We start from the raw sequence: 18,525 nt of genomic DNA, 5'->3' as shown, positions 1-18,525 counted from the left end.
GCGCGCGGGCCAGCGACCCGGTGAGGCGGCCCGAGGTCCTGGCGCCCCCGCGGGTGCAGCGCTTCCACAGCGCGCACAGCGTGAACCCCGGCGCGCTGCTGCCCTGCGCCGAGCGCCGAGGCCTCCGCCTCCAGAGCCACGCGGGCGCCGACGGCAGCCTGGCCTGCGGCGCCTACTCGCCGCGGCCGCCCAGCATCAGCGAGAACGTGGTGCTGGAGGCCATGGCGGCCGGGGCCGACGGCGCGGGGACGGAGGCCAGCCTCGTGCTGCCGGAGGATGACCTCGTGCTGCCCGATGACGTGGTGCAGTACATCAAAGCTCATGCCGGCGGCGCCCTGGAGGAGAGCACCCCGCAGGCCTATGCCCCAGAAAGCTCCTGCTTCTCTGAGAACCCCAAACTGCCCAGCCCCGGGCTGCACGGCCAGCGCAGGGTGGTGGCTGCCGATTCCAACGTGGGCCCCTCTGCCCCGGTGCTAGGAAGCTGCCAGCTGGGTTATGGCGCCCCCTCCAACCTGAACAAAAACAGCATGCCGGTGCAGTGGAATGAGGTGAGCTCCGGCACCGTGGACACCCTGGCCAGCCAGGCGAAGCCTCCACCCTTTCCACAGGGCAACCTGGCTGTGGTGCAGCAGAAGCTGGCCTTCAGCCAGTACCCAGGCTACAGTCCACAAGGCCTGCAGCCGAGCCCTGGGGGCCTGGACAGCACGCAGCCACACCTTCAGCCCTGCAGCGGAGCCCCCTCTGCGCCCAGGGTAAATTATATGCAGCAGCTGAGGCAGCCAGGGACAGGTGGCCAGTGTCCCAGCATGACCACCACTGTGAGCCCGCACACCAGCTATGGCCACGTCCACCCCCAGCTGAGCCCTGGTACCATGGGTGGGGCCCTGAACCAGTTCTCCCCATCCTGCAGCAACATGGCTGCCAAGCCAGGCCACCTGGGGCTCCCCCAGCAAATGGAAGTTGCTCTCGACCCCACCATGATGGGCAACAGCCGCAGGGAACTTGGGGTCCCCAATTCCACTCTGGCTGGGATGCCACCACCTCACCCAGCCCAGAGCTACCCACAGCAGAGTCATCACCTGGCAACCGCCATAAGCCAAGAGGGCTACAGCCAGGGTCCCAGCCTTCTGCATTCCCACCAGCCTGGCTTCATGGAGCCCCAGCAGGGCACAGTGGGGCTGGCTGGATCAAGCTTTGGCCTAGTGCAACCCCGGCCACCCCCTGAGCCCAGCCCTGCTGGCCGCCACCGTGGGGTACGTGCTGGGCAGCAGCTCGCCTATACCAGGGCCACTGGCCATGCCATGGCTGCCGTATCAGCCAACCAGGAGATGGCAGAGTCTGTGCCCAAAGGAGTTATGGGCACCATGGTGTCCCTGCCTCCTCAGCCGCCCCCACAGGACACAGGCAGGGCCCAGGACCACAACATGCTCTACTACTATGGCCAGATCCACATGTATGAACAGGATAGAGGCCTGGAGAACCACATAGGCTGCCAAGTCACAAGGCCTCAGCCACCTCAGCCACAGGCCTGCCCGGAGAGCATCCAGCCCCAGTCCTTGCCCTCGCCGGGGGTCAACCAGGTGTCCAGCACCGTGGACTCCCAGCTACTAGAGGCCCCCCAGATTGATTTTGATGCCATCATGGATGATGGCGATCACTCGAGCTTGCTCTCGGGCACCCTGAGCCCCAGCCTCCTCCACAGCCTCTCCCAGAACTCTTCCCGCCTCACCACCCCCCGGAACTCCCTGACTCTGCCCTCCATCCCCACGGGCATCAGCAACATGGCCGTCGGGGACATGAGCTCCATGCTCACCAGCCTGGCCGAGGAGAGCAAGTTCTTGAACATGATGACCTAAGGCCCCAGCCCCTGACGCTGAGCGGACCTGGAGGCACCATCACTCCCCAGAGCGTGGGGTTTTCATTCATTTCGTCTTTTTCCAAAAAAGTATTAAATAGGTATGAGGGAGTTTTGCTGGTTCAGACCACAAACGCTTTAAGGGCAGGTTTATGTGCATCCTGTCTGGGCTTCTTGTGGGTTATTTTTCGGAACACCGAAAAAAATCTCAACAGGAAAGGCAAGGCAGGAATGAAAACCTCGTTTACACAGTGCTTCCCAGCTTTGGTGTTTATAGGACCGCTCTGTCCTGGCTTCTTCACCCCTGTCATTTGGCTAATGAGGGATTACCTTGGCCAAGGGCTTTCCAAGTACATGAGGAAAGAGGGTCAAGGAACCACCTTACGGTTTGAATCTGAAAGCCATACTGGATATTCTCATCCAGGAAGATGAGCTTCTCATTCTGGTACCTGCAAGGAAAAGAAACCCCTGGCCCACCAGAACTCTTCTCTGAAGCTTAATTCTTGAGGCCTCGAACGTCCCTTGCCACAGAGGAAAAAAAGATTTTACCTGGATGGTTCAGAAGCACATCCTAATTCCAGGTTTGGTAGAGCTGGCATCTCTACCCTGCAAAGTCGAGTTTGCATCTGGCAGACTGTCCAAGTGTATAGGAATGAATAAAGTATGGAAGTATTGCCAGAAAAAGGAAAGAAGAAACTGTACTACTCGGGGCAAGCCCAGAAGCTGCCCTGGCCGCTCCAGACCGTGTTTACTGTGTTCATGCATGTAGAATGTAGCCCTTCCCGAAAAGAACACTCACTTCTAAATACCTCGGGGCTGCCGGAGCTGCTGTGGGTTAGGGATGGACCGAGATGAGCCAAAGTGTGGGATGAGACCTCAGGAGACAGACAGTGCACCAGGGGCCCAGCCCCAGGCCGCCCTGAGGTCTCCCAGTAGGAAGAGGAAGTCGCATGTTTACCCAGTCCTGTTTCGCCAATGCACTATCCACCCACTTGACCATGGAAAACCCCAGGGCTTGACGGCAGCCTGTGCCCAGGCTCCTCCAGGCCTTGCTGTCCACTCACCAGCAGCCCAGTGGTCTACACCAGGCCACAACGTGCAGTCCCGGGATCTTCTGCACTCCGGCCCTCTGCCTCCTGTTCATTTCGCAGAGAACTATGACATGCATGGTGTTTTGGGTGGGGTGGGAGGGTGAAGGGTTGATTCCTGGGACTCTGAGGGACCATCACTGAATTTTCCTGTTCAGTGTGACCAAGCCCCACCCGGAAATGGCATTTAGAACTGACATCAGCAGGCACCGTTCCTGAACATGCTGGCGGGTGAATTGATGCATCCTGCCTACCACACACACGTACACACACCCCATACCCTTCCATGTTGAATTTGCAGCAACCTTGCCAAAACCAACTATACCACGATGAGCTTGATTCTGACTGTGACCCTGGCTTCAACCGGATCAAGGCCAAAACCTTCCCTGGGCCCTCTGCTTCCCAGAACATCAAATCGTTGTTGGGGTCCAAAGACAAGGCTCCCGGGGTCGGGGCACTGTGGTGGTCATTCACCCCCGGAGCTAGGATTTCTCTAGCGGTTCCCAACCTGTATATAGTCTGTACAGAAGACATCAGCCCTAAAAACACTGTAGGTGAACCATCCAGCCAAATTTATATTCCAAAACATTTTTAGCTTTTTCTACATGCTATGAATTGAGATGACATGCTCAACTTGTAAATAAGTCTTTTTGTACATTAAAAAAGTAATTTTTTCATAATTTATTTTGTCTATCTGCTTCTTCCTTGACAGTAGTTAATGAGAACCTGAGCAGTAAATTTGGTGCATTTGAACAGAAATGAGGCTGTATTTTTTCTCAACCGTGTCAAAATTGACTGTCCCACCTTCACCAAGAAATGTTTACTGCTGAGGCATCTACTGGCTGTTTGTTGACTTTCTGGGGTGCGGAGTGGGCACGATTTGACGTTTACAGTGAGTATCCGGCTGTTCTTCACCGAGCTGGTCTGAACATCTAGTTGGTTTGCTAAGAACCATGCACATCAAATCCAGGCAGAGTCCCAAACCCTCCTCGTGTAGAATCCCCTCTTTGACAAACAGTCTGATGAGCACATTTGAGTTGGGGTGGGGTCGGGGGAGAGAAGACAGGCAGACCCCTGTGCTCTGGTGCAGGCAAAAAGAGAGAGTCAGGGCCAGCAGGCAGAGCCCCAGCATACCCAGCAGCCAGCCTTGGGCAAAGGGGCTGGTGGGGAGCAGCCGTGAGCAGGGTCTCAGCCCTAGGAGGCAGCCCTGGCAGCTGCATAGGGAGGACCCGGGTCTAGCAAGCCAGCAGTCAGCCATTGGCAGAGATTGGGCCCCTGCAGTCAACCTCACAGGGGCTCATGAGTAGGGCATGAGGCCCGGGACGAATTCTGGAACTGGGACAGGGGAACAGGGTGCCCGGACTGGGTTGAAGCGGGTAGAAGGCACCTTCTGTAGGGCCAGGCACACTGGACCTCTGAACTCCCAGCCCTGGCCCCTTAACTTCCTCCTTTCCATGAGCACGACCTTGGTCCCCACCTCCAAAGCCACGTGGAGGACGTTCAAACTCAAAGCCAGTTCTGTGGGATAAAACCAAATGGACTGAAGAAGGGTTCTCTGGTAAATAAATGTAGGGAACTCCCAAGGAAGATGGAATGTAGCAGTTTCTTTTCTTCAGGGCATCCCAGAGTCTTCACTGTGTGTTGGGGGATCCACTCCTTCTCTGGCCATCGTTTCCTGGTGGAAAGACTATGGCCGAGGTCACACTCCTGGCCTCGCTCCTCCTTGGGGAGGACTCACTTAGCTGATTGCACTCGTGGAGGAGGAACTGAGCTTGCCTGGCTGGGCCATTTCCTCTGCCTCTTTCAAAGCCTATCTCAGGCCTCACACGTTCTCTGCTTCACCACACACTAAGCCTCTAGAAGCAGTTCTGCCCCGCTTCAGGGAAGGGGAGGCCAAAATTTTATTCCTTGCTGCCTGAGACTGGACGAGCCACAGTATTAAGAAGCCCATTGTGGCCATTCAGCTCAGCCACATGCTCCATGTCAGTTAACCGTGGCCACAATCATGCTGCGTAACAATGTCTAAACAGCCTTAGCACCACATGACAAGCATTCATTTAGCTCATGAATCTGGATCAACTGAGGGTCGGCTGATCCAAGTTGGGCTGGGCAGCTCTGCGGGTCAGCTGGGGCAGCTAATCTAGATGGCTTGTCTAGGGCAGCTTGGGTTTGCTCCAACAACTCCCATCTTTCTCCTGGGACCAGGACGCTGGCCTGGGCACGGCCTTCTTATGGAGATGGCAGAAGCCCAAGAAGACAAGCAGAAAAATGTGAGTCCTCTTTAGGCCTCTCCTCAGAACGAGTACACCATCACTTCACCTCATTCTTTGGCCACAGCAAGTCAAGGCCAAACCCATCATCAGTGACATCGGGAAGTCCTTCCCGGATGTGAAAGGGAGAGAGTGAATATTTCTCAACAATAATACGTAGAGACATTGATTCGTGTCCCTCCCACATGTAGAATATACTCACCCAGGACCCCTCACAATGTATCTAGTCAATCATCAGGCTCAAAGTCTAGGATCATGTGGTCTGCATCTGTCCTGGATGTGGCTCCTCTTGACCCAGAGACTTAGGAACTAAAAGGAGAAGTTCCCTAGCCACCTCACCCCCACACACACATACACACACCCAACATACAGTGAGACAGGGCTGGAATCACTACAATGACACTGGTCCACAGTATCTGAAATCCTGCTGGGCAAATGTTGCCAGTGCCCCTACTCTGGGGTGGAATGTTCCTTGAGTGGCTCCCCAGTCCATTGTGCTCTGCAGCTCTGGCTTCCACCCTTGGAGTACTCTTCCTCTTCATCATCCTTCCAGCTTCTAAAGAGGGCATTGGAAATTTTATCCTCTTTGGCAGTGGAGTAACTTCAACCTCTTCCTGCCTGAAGGAAGTTGGGAGCCTGATGTCCTTTACATTTCAGACAGCCTCAATCCACTTTATTGCATGCTTACAGTGCATTTCCCCTGCAGCACTCTCAAACACTGTGGGTTTTCTACATCTTTGATTCCAGTCCACTCTGTGCCAGAAGCCACACCCACGATTCCTTTGACCACATGCCTCTCTCTACATTTGATTACCCACAACAGACTCTATGGGGCCATGCCCTGAGGGTTTCCAGGCACCCTGTTGTCAGTGAAAGGGTATTCTCAAGCCACCTTACTCCTTTCAGAGCTTAAGACACAGGGCATTGCAATCATGGGCACATCCTTGATTTCCTCTTTTCTCTGAGGCCGCGTTTCACTGAAACTGCCCTAGATTTGGTCTTTTGCACCCCAGGCCAAATCTTAATTTGAAGATCTTTTAGTGGCTGGAGAGATTGGAAATGAGAAATCATTTCATTTTCCAGATTCTGCATGTAAACTGGCTGGTTCCTTCCTGAACTCATCTCTTACTTGTAGTGCCTTATCATTTACAGTTCAAGGAAGCTCGTGTTTACAATGTTCTGCCTGGAAACTAGCCTGCCCAATTCCACAAATTCTTAGGTACATTTTCTCCCTACCAAATTACCATAAGCAATAATTTTACCAAATATTTCTCCACCACACGGCACAGGTCACCATTTCTCTTGCCATTTTTCCAACCTCCTCTAAATTTCCTCACTGCCCTGTTTCAAACCTATGCTGTGTACTTTAGGACTTCGTTAGGGCAGCCTCCCATCCCAGGTACCATTTTCTGAATAAGTTAACTATGGCCCAATAATGCTGTCTAATAAAAACCACAAAAGCCCAGAAGCAAACAACGATGAGCATTTATTTAGCTCTGGAGTCTCCAAGTCGGCTGAGGGGGGCTCGCTGGGCATGCTGAGGCAGCTCAGCTCTGCTCCTGTGCCTCCTCTTGGGACCAGAGCATTGCTTGGACATCTAACGGTGATGGCACAAGTACAAAAGGACTCAGGCTTGGAACAGGAACCCTGAGCCCCAAATCAAAGGAAGAGGGAAGTACACTCTTCCTGTAGAATCAGAGGAGACAGATATCTGAACAATCATCCAACCAACCACATCCTGTCACCAGCTTTAATCATAATAAGACTGACAATCTAGCCTCCGTCTGTCTCCTGGGTCTGTATCTTAGTTGGTTCTAAACCCAAAAAAGGAAGACAGTGGGTCCTTAATTGGTACCCTGTACCCAGTGATGTGTGAAAGCCAGCTCCTGAGCCTATTATGTGAATCTCTTGCCAACTCTGCATTCAGAGACTTCACATTGATAACTTGACATCTCCTGTGTTGGGAGAATTTACATCATGGAAATCAGCAAACACTACACATCAGGGCTTCCCCCTCCTCACTCACAGAGAGCCGGTTGTTAAACATTTGCCAGTACACCTAATAGCACACTCAAATACTGTGAGTGGCCAATAGCCTGATATGCCCAGTGGTCTTTTCCGAGTTTATATGTCCACCAAACCTGTTTTGTGGAGACTTTGTGAGTCCAGAGTGCCATGGGCCTGGGTACCTTGGTCATCTAATTTAGTCGCTTTCAAACTTTAAAAGCCATGCAGTCTTTTGTTCAGAAGAAATTGGCTATATAAGGTAAAGGATACAGTTAAAAGTGGAGCTCATCTGGCTGGAGTTGGGAGCAGGAGACCCAGAACCCACACACGTTCCATATCCCCCCTTCCCTGTTCACCCCTGTAGCCAACCAGAAGCAGCACAGACAGGAGTCTACAGAGTGGAGTTTCCAACACCAAATGAATTGAGGACCAGAAAAGTTGTGAGTAAATTTTCATAGAACCAGAAGCTCTCTTCCTAGAATCCCAGAAGTCAGCTGGCTCCCCCAGCATGCTGATAAACACAGGCACAGCCCACATGTACTGTTCAATCCTTGACCTTCTCTCTGCCCTGGTAGGCTGTCAGTTCTTCAAGGGCAGGAGCTATGTCTGATCTACCTGGTCTCCTGTGTCTAGTACATGGGAATCCATGAGTAGTTTTCATTAATTCTGCTCAGTCTGTTTCCAAATAGAGTGGTTCTAGAATGCTTCATGGAGGAGGGGGAACTGAACAAAGCTTTGAAAGATAGACAGAAAGTGGATCTTGTAAGTGGCCCTTTCAGAATGTATCTGAACATGAGGCCACGTCCAAAGGAGTCGACAAAGAACTCTGAACACAGAGATGAAGCTATGGAAGCTTTGGGACTGCCCCTGAGAGGTATTGGGCTTGTTTTGTTTTGTTTTCACTGGATGGAAAGAGGGAGAGAGGGAAGGAGGAAGAAGAAGAAGAGGAAGAGGAGGAAGGCTGTGATCTGACAGGCTGGGGGCTGAGCAGAGACCAAAGGCCTTGGAGCAGAGTCTCACGGTGGAACCCATAGCTGCCTTGTCACTGTGAGCTGAAGGTCTCTGAGGGGCCCTTCCAACTCTGAAATCCACTCCCCTGGCCTGCCTTGGGTCCAGGAAACTCATCACTAAAGCGTGTTCCCTCTGGATGCAAGCATTGAAGGCCGCTGAAAAAGATACCAGTGTTACCCAGGACCTTCCAACTTGATGAATGCATGAATGAACCCACGGTAACGTTATAAACCTTCATCAATTGTTTCCTGAACCACCTGGGAACCTCCTGCAACTGGATGGACATGGAAGCCCCACCTATGTGGTTGCACACTGGCTTTCTTCCATACATGGGACACTCATTTACTAATTACTTCAATTCCAGAAACATCCCCTGAACTCAGAGGTCATCTGACATACCCAGAAAGGTGATCAGTCTTCAACTTCTTATTAATCTCCCTCTCCTTCCTCCCCCTCCCCCTCCTCCTCCCCTCCTCCTCCTCCCCTCCTCCTCCTCCCCTCCTCCTCCTCCCCCCTCCTCCTCCTCCCCTCCTCCTCCTCCCACTCCCCCTCCTCCTCCTCCTCCTCCTCCTCCTCCCCCTCTCTCCTCCCCCTCCTCCTCCTCCTGCTTCTCTCCCCCCCCCTCAGTGCACATGACAAAGGACAAGTGGGTGAGCCCAGCATGTGACTGAGATACTACAGCACAGAGTGACGTGTGCGATAATGTCACACACAGGAAGGAGTGAGCAGCTTATGGCAGGGGGCAGGGAGGGGGCATGGAAAAGCAACATAGTTTGAATAGGAAATCAGACTTGATCCGGGTTTTGAAGATGAGTGAGCGGTTGTCTGAAAGGATTGGAGATTTCTCATCAGAAATCATGGGGGCCAGAAATAAGTGGACTATTTTTAAAATACTGAAAGAAAAAGACTGTCAACCCAGAACTCTGTATCCATGAAAATATCCTTTAGGGATGAAGGTAAAATAGACACTTTCAGATGAAGGAAAACGAATTCATTGCCAGCAGGTCTGCTCCAAAGGCAGAAAGGATGATCCCAGAAGAAAACTGGGGCGTCGGGGATGAGGAAGAGAAGCAGAAATGCTAAGTCTGTGGTAGAGAGAGTCGACGGCTCTTCCCTCTTGAGTTCACTACACGATGTTTAACAGTTGAAAGCAGAAAGGACGACATTGTCTGATGGGGCTTCCGACATACGGAGATGTCAGAAGACAAATGTGTCACGAAGGAGGGGAAGGCTAAGGGACCTGCGTGGGGTGGGATAACAGCATCTCCCTGAAGTGGTGGAGTATGGAGTCTGAGCAGACAGCAAGTTCAGCACACGCGTGGTAGACCCAAGTGCCATCAGTGAACAAACAAACCATACCAAGGATGCGCGCAAAAACACAATCAGGAAATTGAAATGGAATACTACAAAGGATGTTCAAATAGTCCAAAGAAAGGCAGGAAAGGGAAAACAGGAACAAAAAAACAGAGAGTGCAATGGTAAGACTAAGTCCAAACATATCAATAATTACATAAATAAAAGTGGTCTAAAAGCACCAATTAAGAGACAGAGAATAAAGTTAGAGCACTCATCCCACTTGATTTTAAGACTTACTGTAAAGCTGCCGTGATCTAGACAGCATGGTATTGGTGACAGCAGAGGCACAGATCAGTGGAACAGAACAGAGCAGGGGCTGGTCTATTTTTGTATGACTCATGAGCTAAGAACAGTTTTTACATTTTTAAAGGGTTATTTTTAAAAAGGGGGGGATTTCTATTTTTAGTTTTTTGAGGAATCTCCATACTGTTTTCCATAGTGGCTGCTCCAGTTTACACTCCCACCAGCAGCCTATGAGGGTTCCCTTTTCTCCACATCCTCTCCAACACTTGTTATTTCTTATCTTGTTAAATGTAGCCATGCTGACAGGCGTGAGGTGACATCTCATTGTAGTTTTGATTCGCATTTCCCTAATAATTAGTGATGTTGAACATCTTTTCATGTGCCCATTGGCCATCTATATATCTTCTTTGGAAAAATGTCGGTTCATATCCTCTGCCCTTTTTTTTTTTTTTTTTTTTTGCTGAAGAAGATTCTCCCTGAGCTAACTTCTGTTACCAATCATCCTCTTTTTTTATGTGAGCTGCCACCACAGCATGGCCACTGACAGACAAGTGGTGTAGGTCTGGGCCTGGGAACTGAACCTGGGACGCCAAAGCGGAGTGTGCCAAAATTAACCCCTAGGCCACTGGGGCTGGCCCCACTCTGCTCATTTTTTGATTAGGTTGTTCATTTTGTTGTTGCTGAGTCGCATGAGTTCTTTTTATATATTTTCAAAATTAACCCCTCGTTGGACATATGCTTTGCAAATATTTTCTCCCAGTTGGTGGGTTGTCTTTTAGTTTTGTTGATGGTTTCCTTTGCTGTGCAGAAGCTTTTTAGTCTGATGTAGTCTCCTTTGTTTATTTTTTCTTTCTTTTCCCTTGCCTGAGTAGATGTGGTATTCAGAAAGATGCTGCTAAGACCAATGTCAAAGAGCGTACTGCCTATGTTTTCTTCTAGGAGTTTTATGGTTTCAGGTCTTACATTCAAGTCTTTAATTCATTTTGAGTTAATTTTGGTGTATGGTGTAAGATAATGGTCTACTTTCATTCTTTTGCATGTGGCTGTCCAGTTTTCCCAAGACCAGTTATTGAAGACACTTTCCTTTCTCCATTGTATGTTATTGGCTCCTTTGTCGAAGATTAGCTGTCCATAGATGTGTGGGTTTATTTCTGGGCTCTCAATTCTGTTCCATTGATCTGTGTACCTGTTTTTTTACTAGTACCCTGCCATTTTGATTACCATGGCTTTGTGGTATATTTTGAATTCAGGGAGTGTAATACCTCCAACTTTGTTCTTTTTTCTCAGGATTATTTTAGCTATTCAGAGACTTTTGTTGTTTCATATAAATTTTAGGATTCTTTGTTCTATTTCCCTGAAGAATATCATTGGGATTCTGACTGGGATGGCATTGAATCTGTAGATTGCTTTACGTAATATGGACATTTTAACTATGTTTGTTCTTCCCATCTATGAGCATGGAATATCTTTCCATTTCTTTATATCTTCTTCAATTTCTTTCAATAATGTCTTAAAGTCCAGCTATCCCACTACTGGGTTTTTATCCAAAGAATATGAAATCAAGAGTTCAAAGAGAATTATGCACCCCCATGCTCATCACAGCATTATTCACGATAGCCAAGACATGGAAGCAACCCAAGTGCCCATCAACGGATGAATGGATAAAGAAGATGTGGTATATGTATACAATGGAATACTACTCAGCCATTTAAAAAAAGACAAAATTGTGCCATTTGTGACAAAATGAACCTTGAGGGTATTACGTTAAGTAAAATAAGTCAGACGGAGAAGGACAAAAACCATATAATTTCACTCATATGTGGAAGATAAACAAACAGATAGATATGGAAAACATATTAGTGGTTACTAGAAGAGAAGGGGATGTGGAGAGGGTGAAAGGGGTAAAGGGCCACATATGTATGGTAACGGAGAAAAACTAGACTATTGGTAGTGAACATGATGTGGTCTATACAGAAACTGAAAAATAATAATGTACACCTGAAATTTACACAATGTTATAAGCCATTATGACCTCAATAAAATAATTTTTTCTAAAAAAGGATGTGAGACAGAGACTATATGGCCCACATATCATAAAATATTTACTCTTTGACTCCTCACTGAAAACATTTGCCAATCACTGGAATAGAGTCCAGAAATAGACCTACACAGATATGATCAACTGATTTTTGACAAAGGTGCAAAGGCAGTTCAATGAAGAAAGGATCGTCTTATCAACCAATGGTGTTGGAACAACTGAATAAAATAAGCAAAACTGAACCTCCACCTGAACCTCACACGTCATACAAAAATTACTTCAAAATAGACCATAGATCTAATATAAAATATAAAGCCACAAAACTTTTAGATGAAAACATAGAAAATTGTTGTGAACTGAGCTTAGGCAAAGAGTTCTTATACACAACATCCAAACATGACCCATAGAAAGAAAAAACTGAGAAATTGGACTTCATCAAAATGAAAAATGTGTTCTCTGCAAAAGACACTGTTAAAAGAATGAAAAGACAAGCCACAGACTGGGAGAAAAAATATTTCATCATATATCCAACAAAGGACTTGTATCCAGAATATATAAAGCACTCTCAAAACTCAATAGTAAGAAAACAGACAATCCAATTTAAAAAAGGGCAAAGACTAACAGATGCTTCACTAAAAGGATGTATGGATGGTAAATAAGCATAGGAAAAGATGTTCAACATCATTAGCCATTAGGGCAATACAAATTTGTGTGTGTGTGTGTGTGTGTGTGTGTGTGTGTGTGAGGGAGATCAGCCCTGAGCTAACATCCATGCTAATCCTCCTCTTTTTGCTGAGGAAGACCGGCTCTGAGCTAACATCTATTGCCAATCCTCTTCCTTTTTTTTTCTTCCTCAAAGCCCCCCAAAGCCCCAGTAGATAGTTGTATGTGATAGCTGCACATCCTTCTAGTTGCTGTATGTGGGACGTGGCCTCAGCATGCCCTGAGAAGCGGTGCGTCGGTGCCTGCCCACGATCCGAACCCGGGCCGCCAGTAGCGGAGTGCGTGCACTTAACCGCTAAGCCACTGGGCCGGCCCTAGGGCAATACAAATTTAAACACAACTAAATGCAACCTCACAACAATTAGAATGGCTAAAATTTAAAAATACCGAGTACTGGCAAAGATACAGTGCAACTGGAACTCGTGCACTGCTGGTGGGATTGCAAAATGGTACAGACACTCTGAAAAATAACTTGCCAATAAGTTAAGCATAGAGTTACCATGTGACCCAGCAATCCCACTCCTGGGTATTTACCCTAGAGAAATGAAAATTTATGTTCACCCAAAACCCTATACACAAATATTTACAGAAGCTCTATTCATAATCATCAAAAGCTGGAAACAACCCAAATGTCCATAAGCAGATGAATGGATAAACAAACTATGGTACGTCCATACAATGGAATTACTCAGCAGTAAAAAGATAAGAGCTACTGATACATGCAACACCTTGGGTGGATCTCAAGGGCATTATGCTGAGTCTCCAAAGGTCACATACTGAGTGATTCCTTTTATATGGCATTCTTGAAAGAACAAAGCTATCATGATGGAGAACAGACCAGCAGTTGTCAGGGGTTGAGATGGGGGAACAGCATCATTATGAAGACGTAGCACAGGGGGTTTTTGGAATGAGGGAGCTGTTTTGATTGTGGTGGTGATTACACAAGTATATAGAGGTGTTAAAATTCACGTAATTCCTATAACTATACACCAGAATGAAAAGGAAGGAGGGAGGGAGGGGCAAAAGAAGGAAGCAAGGAAGGTTGGCTCATTCTTGAAAAAGCTGGGAACCATACATTACGTTCTGTTCCCAGACTACATCTGACGGGGTTTGTTGGACTGAAGCCAGAGGCCGGCTGGGAGGCTGTGGTCTTGGAGATGGAATAGGGAAGGTGGGACAGACCCAGGGAGGGAAAGGGAGATGTAAGTGAGAGGCCCACCCTCGAAGAGCTGGCAGGAGACATCCATCCAGTGGAGGAAACCAGTGCACAAACAAATAATGACCCACACAGCAATCCTGGCATCCCATCTGGGCACCCAACAGGTGCCACAGACATTAAGGGCCCTGAGACCCTCCAGGGGCACACATCCACCCTTGCAGGGTGAGACAAAGCCCAGTCTCTTCCCCACTGATGCCTTTCCCATCTCCCAGGGCTTCCAGCCACAACGATCCACGTGTGGCTCACCAGAGTGGCCTGCTCTTGGCAGCGTGCTCAGAGCACATGGTCAGAGACTGTTCCAAGACCCCAGACCCCAGCCGGGCTCCAAACCTCCCTGCCCCTCAGCCCAGCCTCGGTGTCTGGGCTGTAGGTGTTTACAGTGCCTGTGGATGCCTTCCAGCAATGGGATCTCTAGGTCCCCTAGTTAGCAGCTCAACTGAAAGAACCACTGAGATGTCCTGGTCCCTCACTCCCCACCTGTGTTGGTGGCACAGACTGCTGGCTGCCTACCCACGCCATCTCCCTTTTCTCTTCTAACAGCACCCCGATTTTGCTGGGGCCACAGTGTGCCTACTGAATCCCCACACTGCAGCCCTTCTCTCCTTGCTCAGAGTGTCCTGTGACTCACCTTGTGTGGGCCTCCTTCCAGACCAGGAAGCAGCCTTCTGCTTTTCATCTGCTCTTCTCCATACAGCAAAGATAAATCTTCACTTCCCTTTGGAGCTCCAGGCTGCCTACGGGAAGGGGTAAGAGGCCAGGAACCCCGATTTGCTCATCTGTTAGGTTTGATCAATTACCCGTCTCGAAAATTGTTTTGAGGATTAAATGAGACCAAATATGTAAAACACCTGACCCTTAGTGGATGTTCAACAAGCTTACCTCCTTCTCCATGCCCCTGAGACGTCGCCGTCATAGAAACAGTTCTTTGGTTACTAGGCTTGAAACACAAATACCCTTGGAAACAATTACACTCAGTCCCACCTCTGCAAGACCTCATTAATCAGTTACTTCTGTCCTAAGACTCAGTCTGAGGGGTACCTATGAGGGGTGGTGGCTCTTCTGGGAGACTCTGGTTAGGGTGGGTCACAGGAGAGACTCATGTGGGAGATGAGGCGGGGGGAAGAGGGAAGCAGCAGGCACTTGGTAGCACAGACGTGTTGGCAGTGACCTGTCGGCTCACCCAGGTGTGGTGGGGTGGCGAGCTGTGCTGCAAACACTCAGCTCCCCCTGATCCTCCTTCTGCCTCCCCCACCCCCGGGCCAGGCATGTGAGTTAGTCCCAGGATCAGGGGCCCTGGCTCCTGAAAGACGCTCAGACCACCAGGGAAGAGGCCACAAGAACTGACATGGGTTTTGTCCTCGTGGGCTCCAGCTTGTCCTCGCTTTCCCCGACTTTACGTCCATCTTCCCTTCCTGACCACCTGCCCTGTGGGCTCTAGTGTCAGACATGGGGCAAGGACCTTCCAGAGCCTGCTTGACCAGCCCCCACAATTGTGCAGGCAAGATCCCTGTAACAGATCCATTTTCATCTCTGTCTGTCTGTGTCTGTTTATCTCTCTATCTTCATATATCTGTCTATATATATTTTTTCTACTTATTTATATCTATCTATCATCTATCTCCATATATCTCTCTCTATACATCTATATCTACACTTATCTATATCTATTTATTTTTATCTATCATCTATGTCTGTCTATATCCTTATATCTCTCTCTATATATATTATCTTTTTTTGTATCTACTTATCTCTATCTATCTATCTTTATCTATCTCCATATATATCTCTCCATATATCTATATCTACTTATTTCTATATATGTCTATCTCTCTACCTGTCTATCTCTCTATCTGTCTGTCTCTCTATCTCTGTCTCTATCTATCTATCACAGTGGTTCTGCATCTCTGGCTTAGCCCTAGCTGATACATGACATGTGAAGGGCGGACAGCTATGCAGGTCTAGCAAGGCTTTCAAGAGCCAGCCTGGGGACGTGCCATAGCTGCTGTGGACAGGAGATGATCATAGTCGTGTTTACTGTCACAGGCACTGCACAAGCACGTCACATTTCTTGGGGCAGGTTATCTATTCCCACAAAATGCTGGGAGCAAACCGTCCCCAAACTCATAGGCTTAAAACAAAGGTCATTGTTCTCACTGATCTACAGGTGAGCTGGGGGTTGGCTGGTCTAGGCCAAGCTTGGCTAGGTGAGCCTCCTTCACGTGTGGGTGGCCCAGGCTGAGGGGCAGGAGTAACCCAGGGGAGACTCCTCTTGTGGCAACGGCAGAAGCTCAAGAGGACAAACAGGAATTTGCAAGGTCTCTTAAGGCCTAGACTAGAATTGGCATACTATCACTTCCATCCCATTCCACGGGCCGAAGCAAGTCACGTGGCCAGACCCAGAGTCAAAGGGGCAGGGAGGTTCACTCCTTCCCCACGGAGGCCACAGCCAGGGCATGGATGCTGGGCAAGGTGAAGAATTGGGGCTAATGATTCCATCTACCACATGTGGTGTTTAGTCTGTGACAGGCACTAAAATAGGCAGTTTACATTCATTGAGTCCTCTAATCCTGACAATAACCCTATAAGATGGGTTTACTATTATCTCTTGGTTAAGTTAAATAACTTATCCAAGAGTACACGATCATGAAGCAGCAGATCGGGATTCAAACTCGGTCTACCTCCAGTGCCCTCGCTTCACTGTGACGAGACTGTGGTGAGCAAAATGGGGCTTCCAGACACGTGGAGGAAACCGGTGTGAGTCAAATGATTGCACAAGCAAAAGGACAAGAGCAGCTCTCAGGGTCATGATGGAGAGGTGCGTGGTTCCGTGAGACAACGCACTAAGCAGATTTGACCAAGCCAGAGAGGTTGGGGGACACTTCTCTGAGAAAGCAGTGACAGCCTCCGTCTGAGGGATGACGCGCAAAAAGGGCAGTGAGAGGTATTCCAGGCAAGGGAAGAGCGTGTGTAAATGCCCTGAGGTAGGAGTGGGGGACTATGAGACAGAGAATGAAAAAGAAAGCTAGCGTGGCTGGTGAGGGCACACTGTGAGAGGTCTGAAGGAAGGAGGCCGCGAGTGCAAGACTTTGTGGGCCAGAGTGAAACTTTGCCTTCCCCTAAGAGCATCAGAAAGCATCAGGGAGGTTTTTGCAAGAAAATGACATAATAAGACTCACGTGTTGGAAACCTTTTCTAGCGGCAGGATGGAGAAGGGCTTGGCAGGATACACCAGGAGCCCAGGCACCAGGCCGCTGGAGGCGAGCAGGGAGGGACGGTGCTGGAAATGGACAGTGGCAGAGGGATTCGAGAGCACTTAGGTGAAACCCACAGGACTTGGCGGAGGGTTCCACGGGAGGAGTTAGAGTGTGTTGACATCCAAGAAGAGAGGCCTGAGAGGTGTTGGGATTTATGGGTCTGGAGCTGAGAGGAGAGCTGGGGTCATGATGCCAGCCTATGAGTCAGCTGCATGTAGGAAGTCATGGGAGCCATGGACACGATCACCAGGGGCGCAGTGGAGCCTCAGAGAGAAGAGGGCCTGGAAAGGAGATGTGAGAAATCCCAGCAGTCAAGGGCCAGAACGAGGAGGGTGAGGCTGTCAGGGAGTCTGGAAGGAATGGCAAGAGACAGATGAAAAGGAGCAGAGCGGGGCAGTACCCCAGAGTCCAGGGACAGAGTGTTTCCAGGAGGGGTGGCAATGGCGGTGAGCGCTCCTGACCATTGTAGATGGGCCCCTGCAGTCACCCTTGACTCTCGCCTTCCTCTCACATCCCACATCCAACCAGTCAGGAAATCCTGTTGCCTCTAATTTCAGAGAATATCCAGAATCTGTTCACTTTTCACCATAACCCCCCGGGGCCCCTGTGGTGTGCTGGAGCCCGTGAGTACCGGCCACAAGAAATTAGCTAGCCAGTTGTTAGACCATGAGTGGCATGAATCTGCCATGGTAGGAGCATTACCACCATGAAGTGATCAGATCAGGGCTTTCTTTGCTCCCTCTGGGGGAGCTGGTTTACCAACTCTCCGCTCTGCTGTATCCCCATCTTATCCCAAGCATCCTTACTGGTCCATCTGCTCCCACCCTTCTCTCCTACAGCCTATTTCCATTCTCCAGTTGAATCCTCCTTTCAGATCATGTCATTTCTCTGCTTAGCACTGACCCTGTGCCCCCATCCCACCCAGCCCGAGTCCTATGGCCCACAAGGCTCTCTCAAACCTATTGTCTTTCTTCCCCCCATCACTCCACTTCATCCACCCTGGCCTCCTTGCTGTCCCACATATACTCCCAGCACACTCTGCCTCAGGGCCTTTGCACTGGCTGTTCCCACTGCTTGGAATGCTCTTCCTCAGATACTATATGTGTAACTTACACCTTGCCTGCTTCAGGCGTTGTACTGACCAGCCAATTTAAAATTATAACACCGCTTCCCGATCTCCATCTCCTTACCTGCTATATTTTTTCCCCTACAGTGCAAATGAGATTCAAACTGACTGTGTCATTTGTACTTGCTATATGAGTTCACTGACGAAGGAGCAGGAGCTGTGTGGGTGTGTGAGGGAGGAGAAGCCTGGTTGGAGATGGGCAAGGAGTGTAGGAGGTGGGAAGTGAAGAGAGCAATTCGAGACAACTCTTTCAAGACGTTTGCCAGCACAGAGGAAAGAGAAAGAGAGAACAATAGCTGGGGAGGGTTTGATTGTGATTGTTTTTTATGGGAAAG

At 49.3% G+C, this 18,525-nt stretch overlaps 1 protein-coding gene across 1 annotated transcript in view; it reads left to right on the top strand.

Annotated features, from left to right (window-relative positions):
* GLI2 (GLI family zinc finger 2) overlaps positions 1-3,036 on the top strand; it is a 254,564-nt gene extending 251,528 nt beyond the window's left edge. The window contains 1 exon segment of the mRNA XM_087435035.1: positions 2-3,036. Within this exon segment, the coding sequence (XP_087291161.1) occupies positions 2-1,856 (1,855 nt within the window). The 3' untranslated portion in view covers positions 1,857-3,036.
* Positions 3,037-18,525: the final 15,489 nt, after the last annotated feature.

Source organism: Ceratotherium simum, chromosome 9 (assembly GCF_057802395.1).
Source record: "Ceratotherium simum simum isolate JZ-2026a chromosome 9, ASM5780239v1, whole genome shotgun sequence".
NCBI lineage: Eukaryota > Metazoa > Chordata > Mammalia > Perissodactyla > Rhinocerotidae > Ceratotherium > Ceratotherium simum.
Note: the sequence above shows the minus strand (reverse complement) of the source record. Positions and strands in the feature narration are given on the sequence as shown.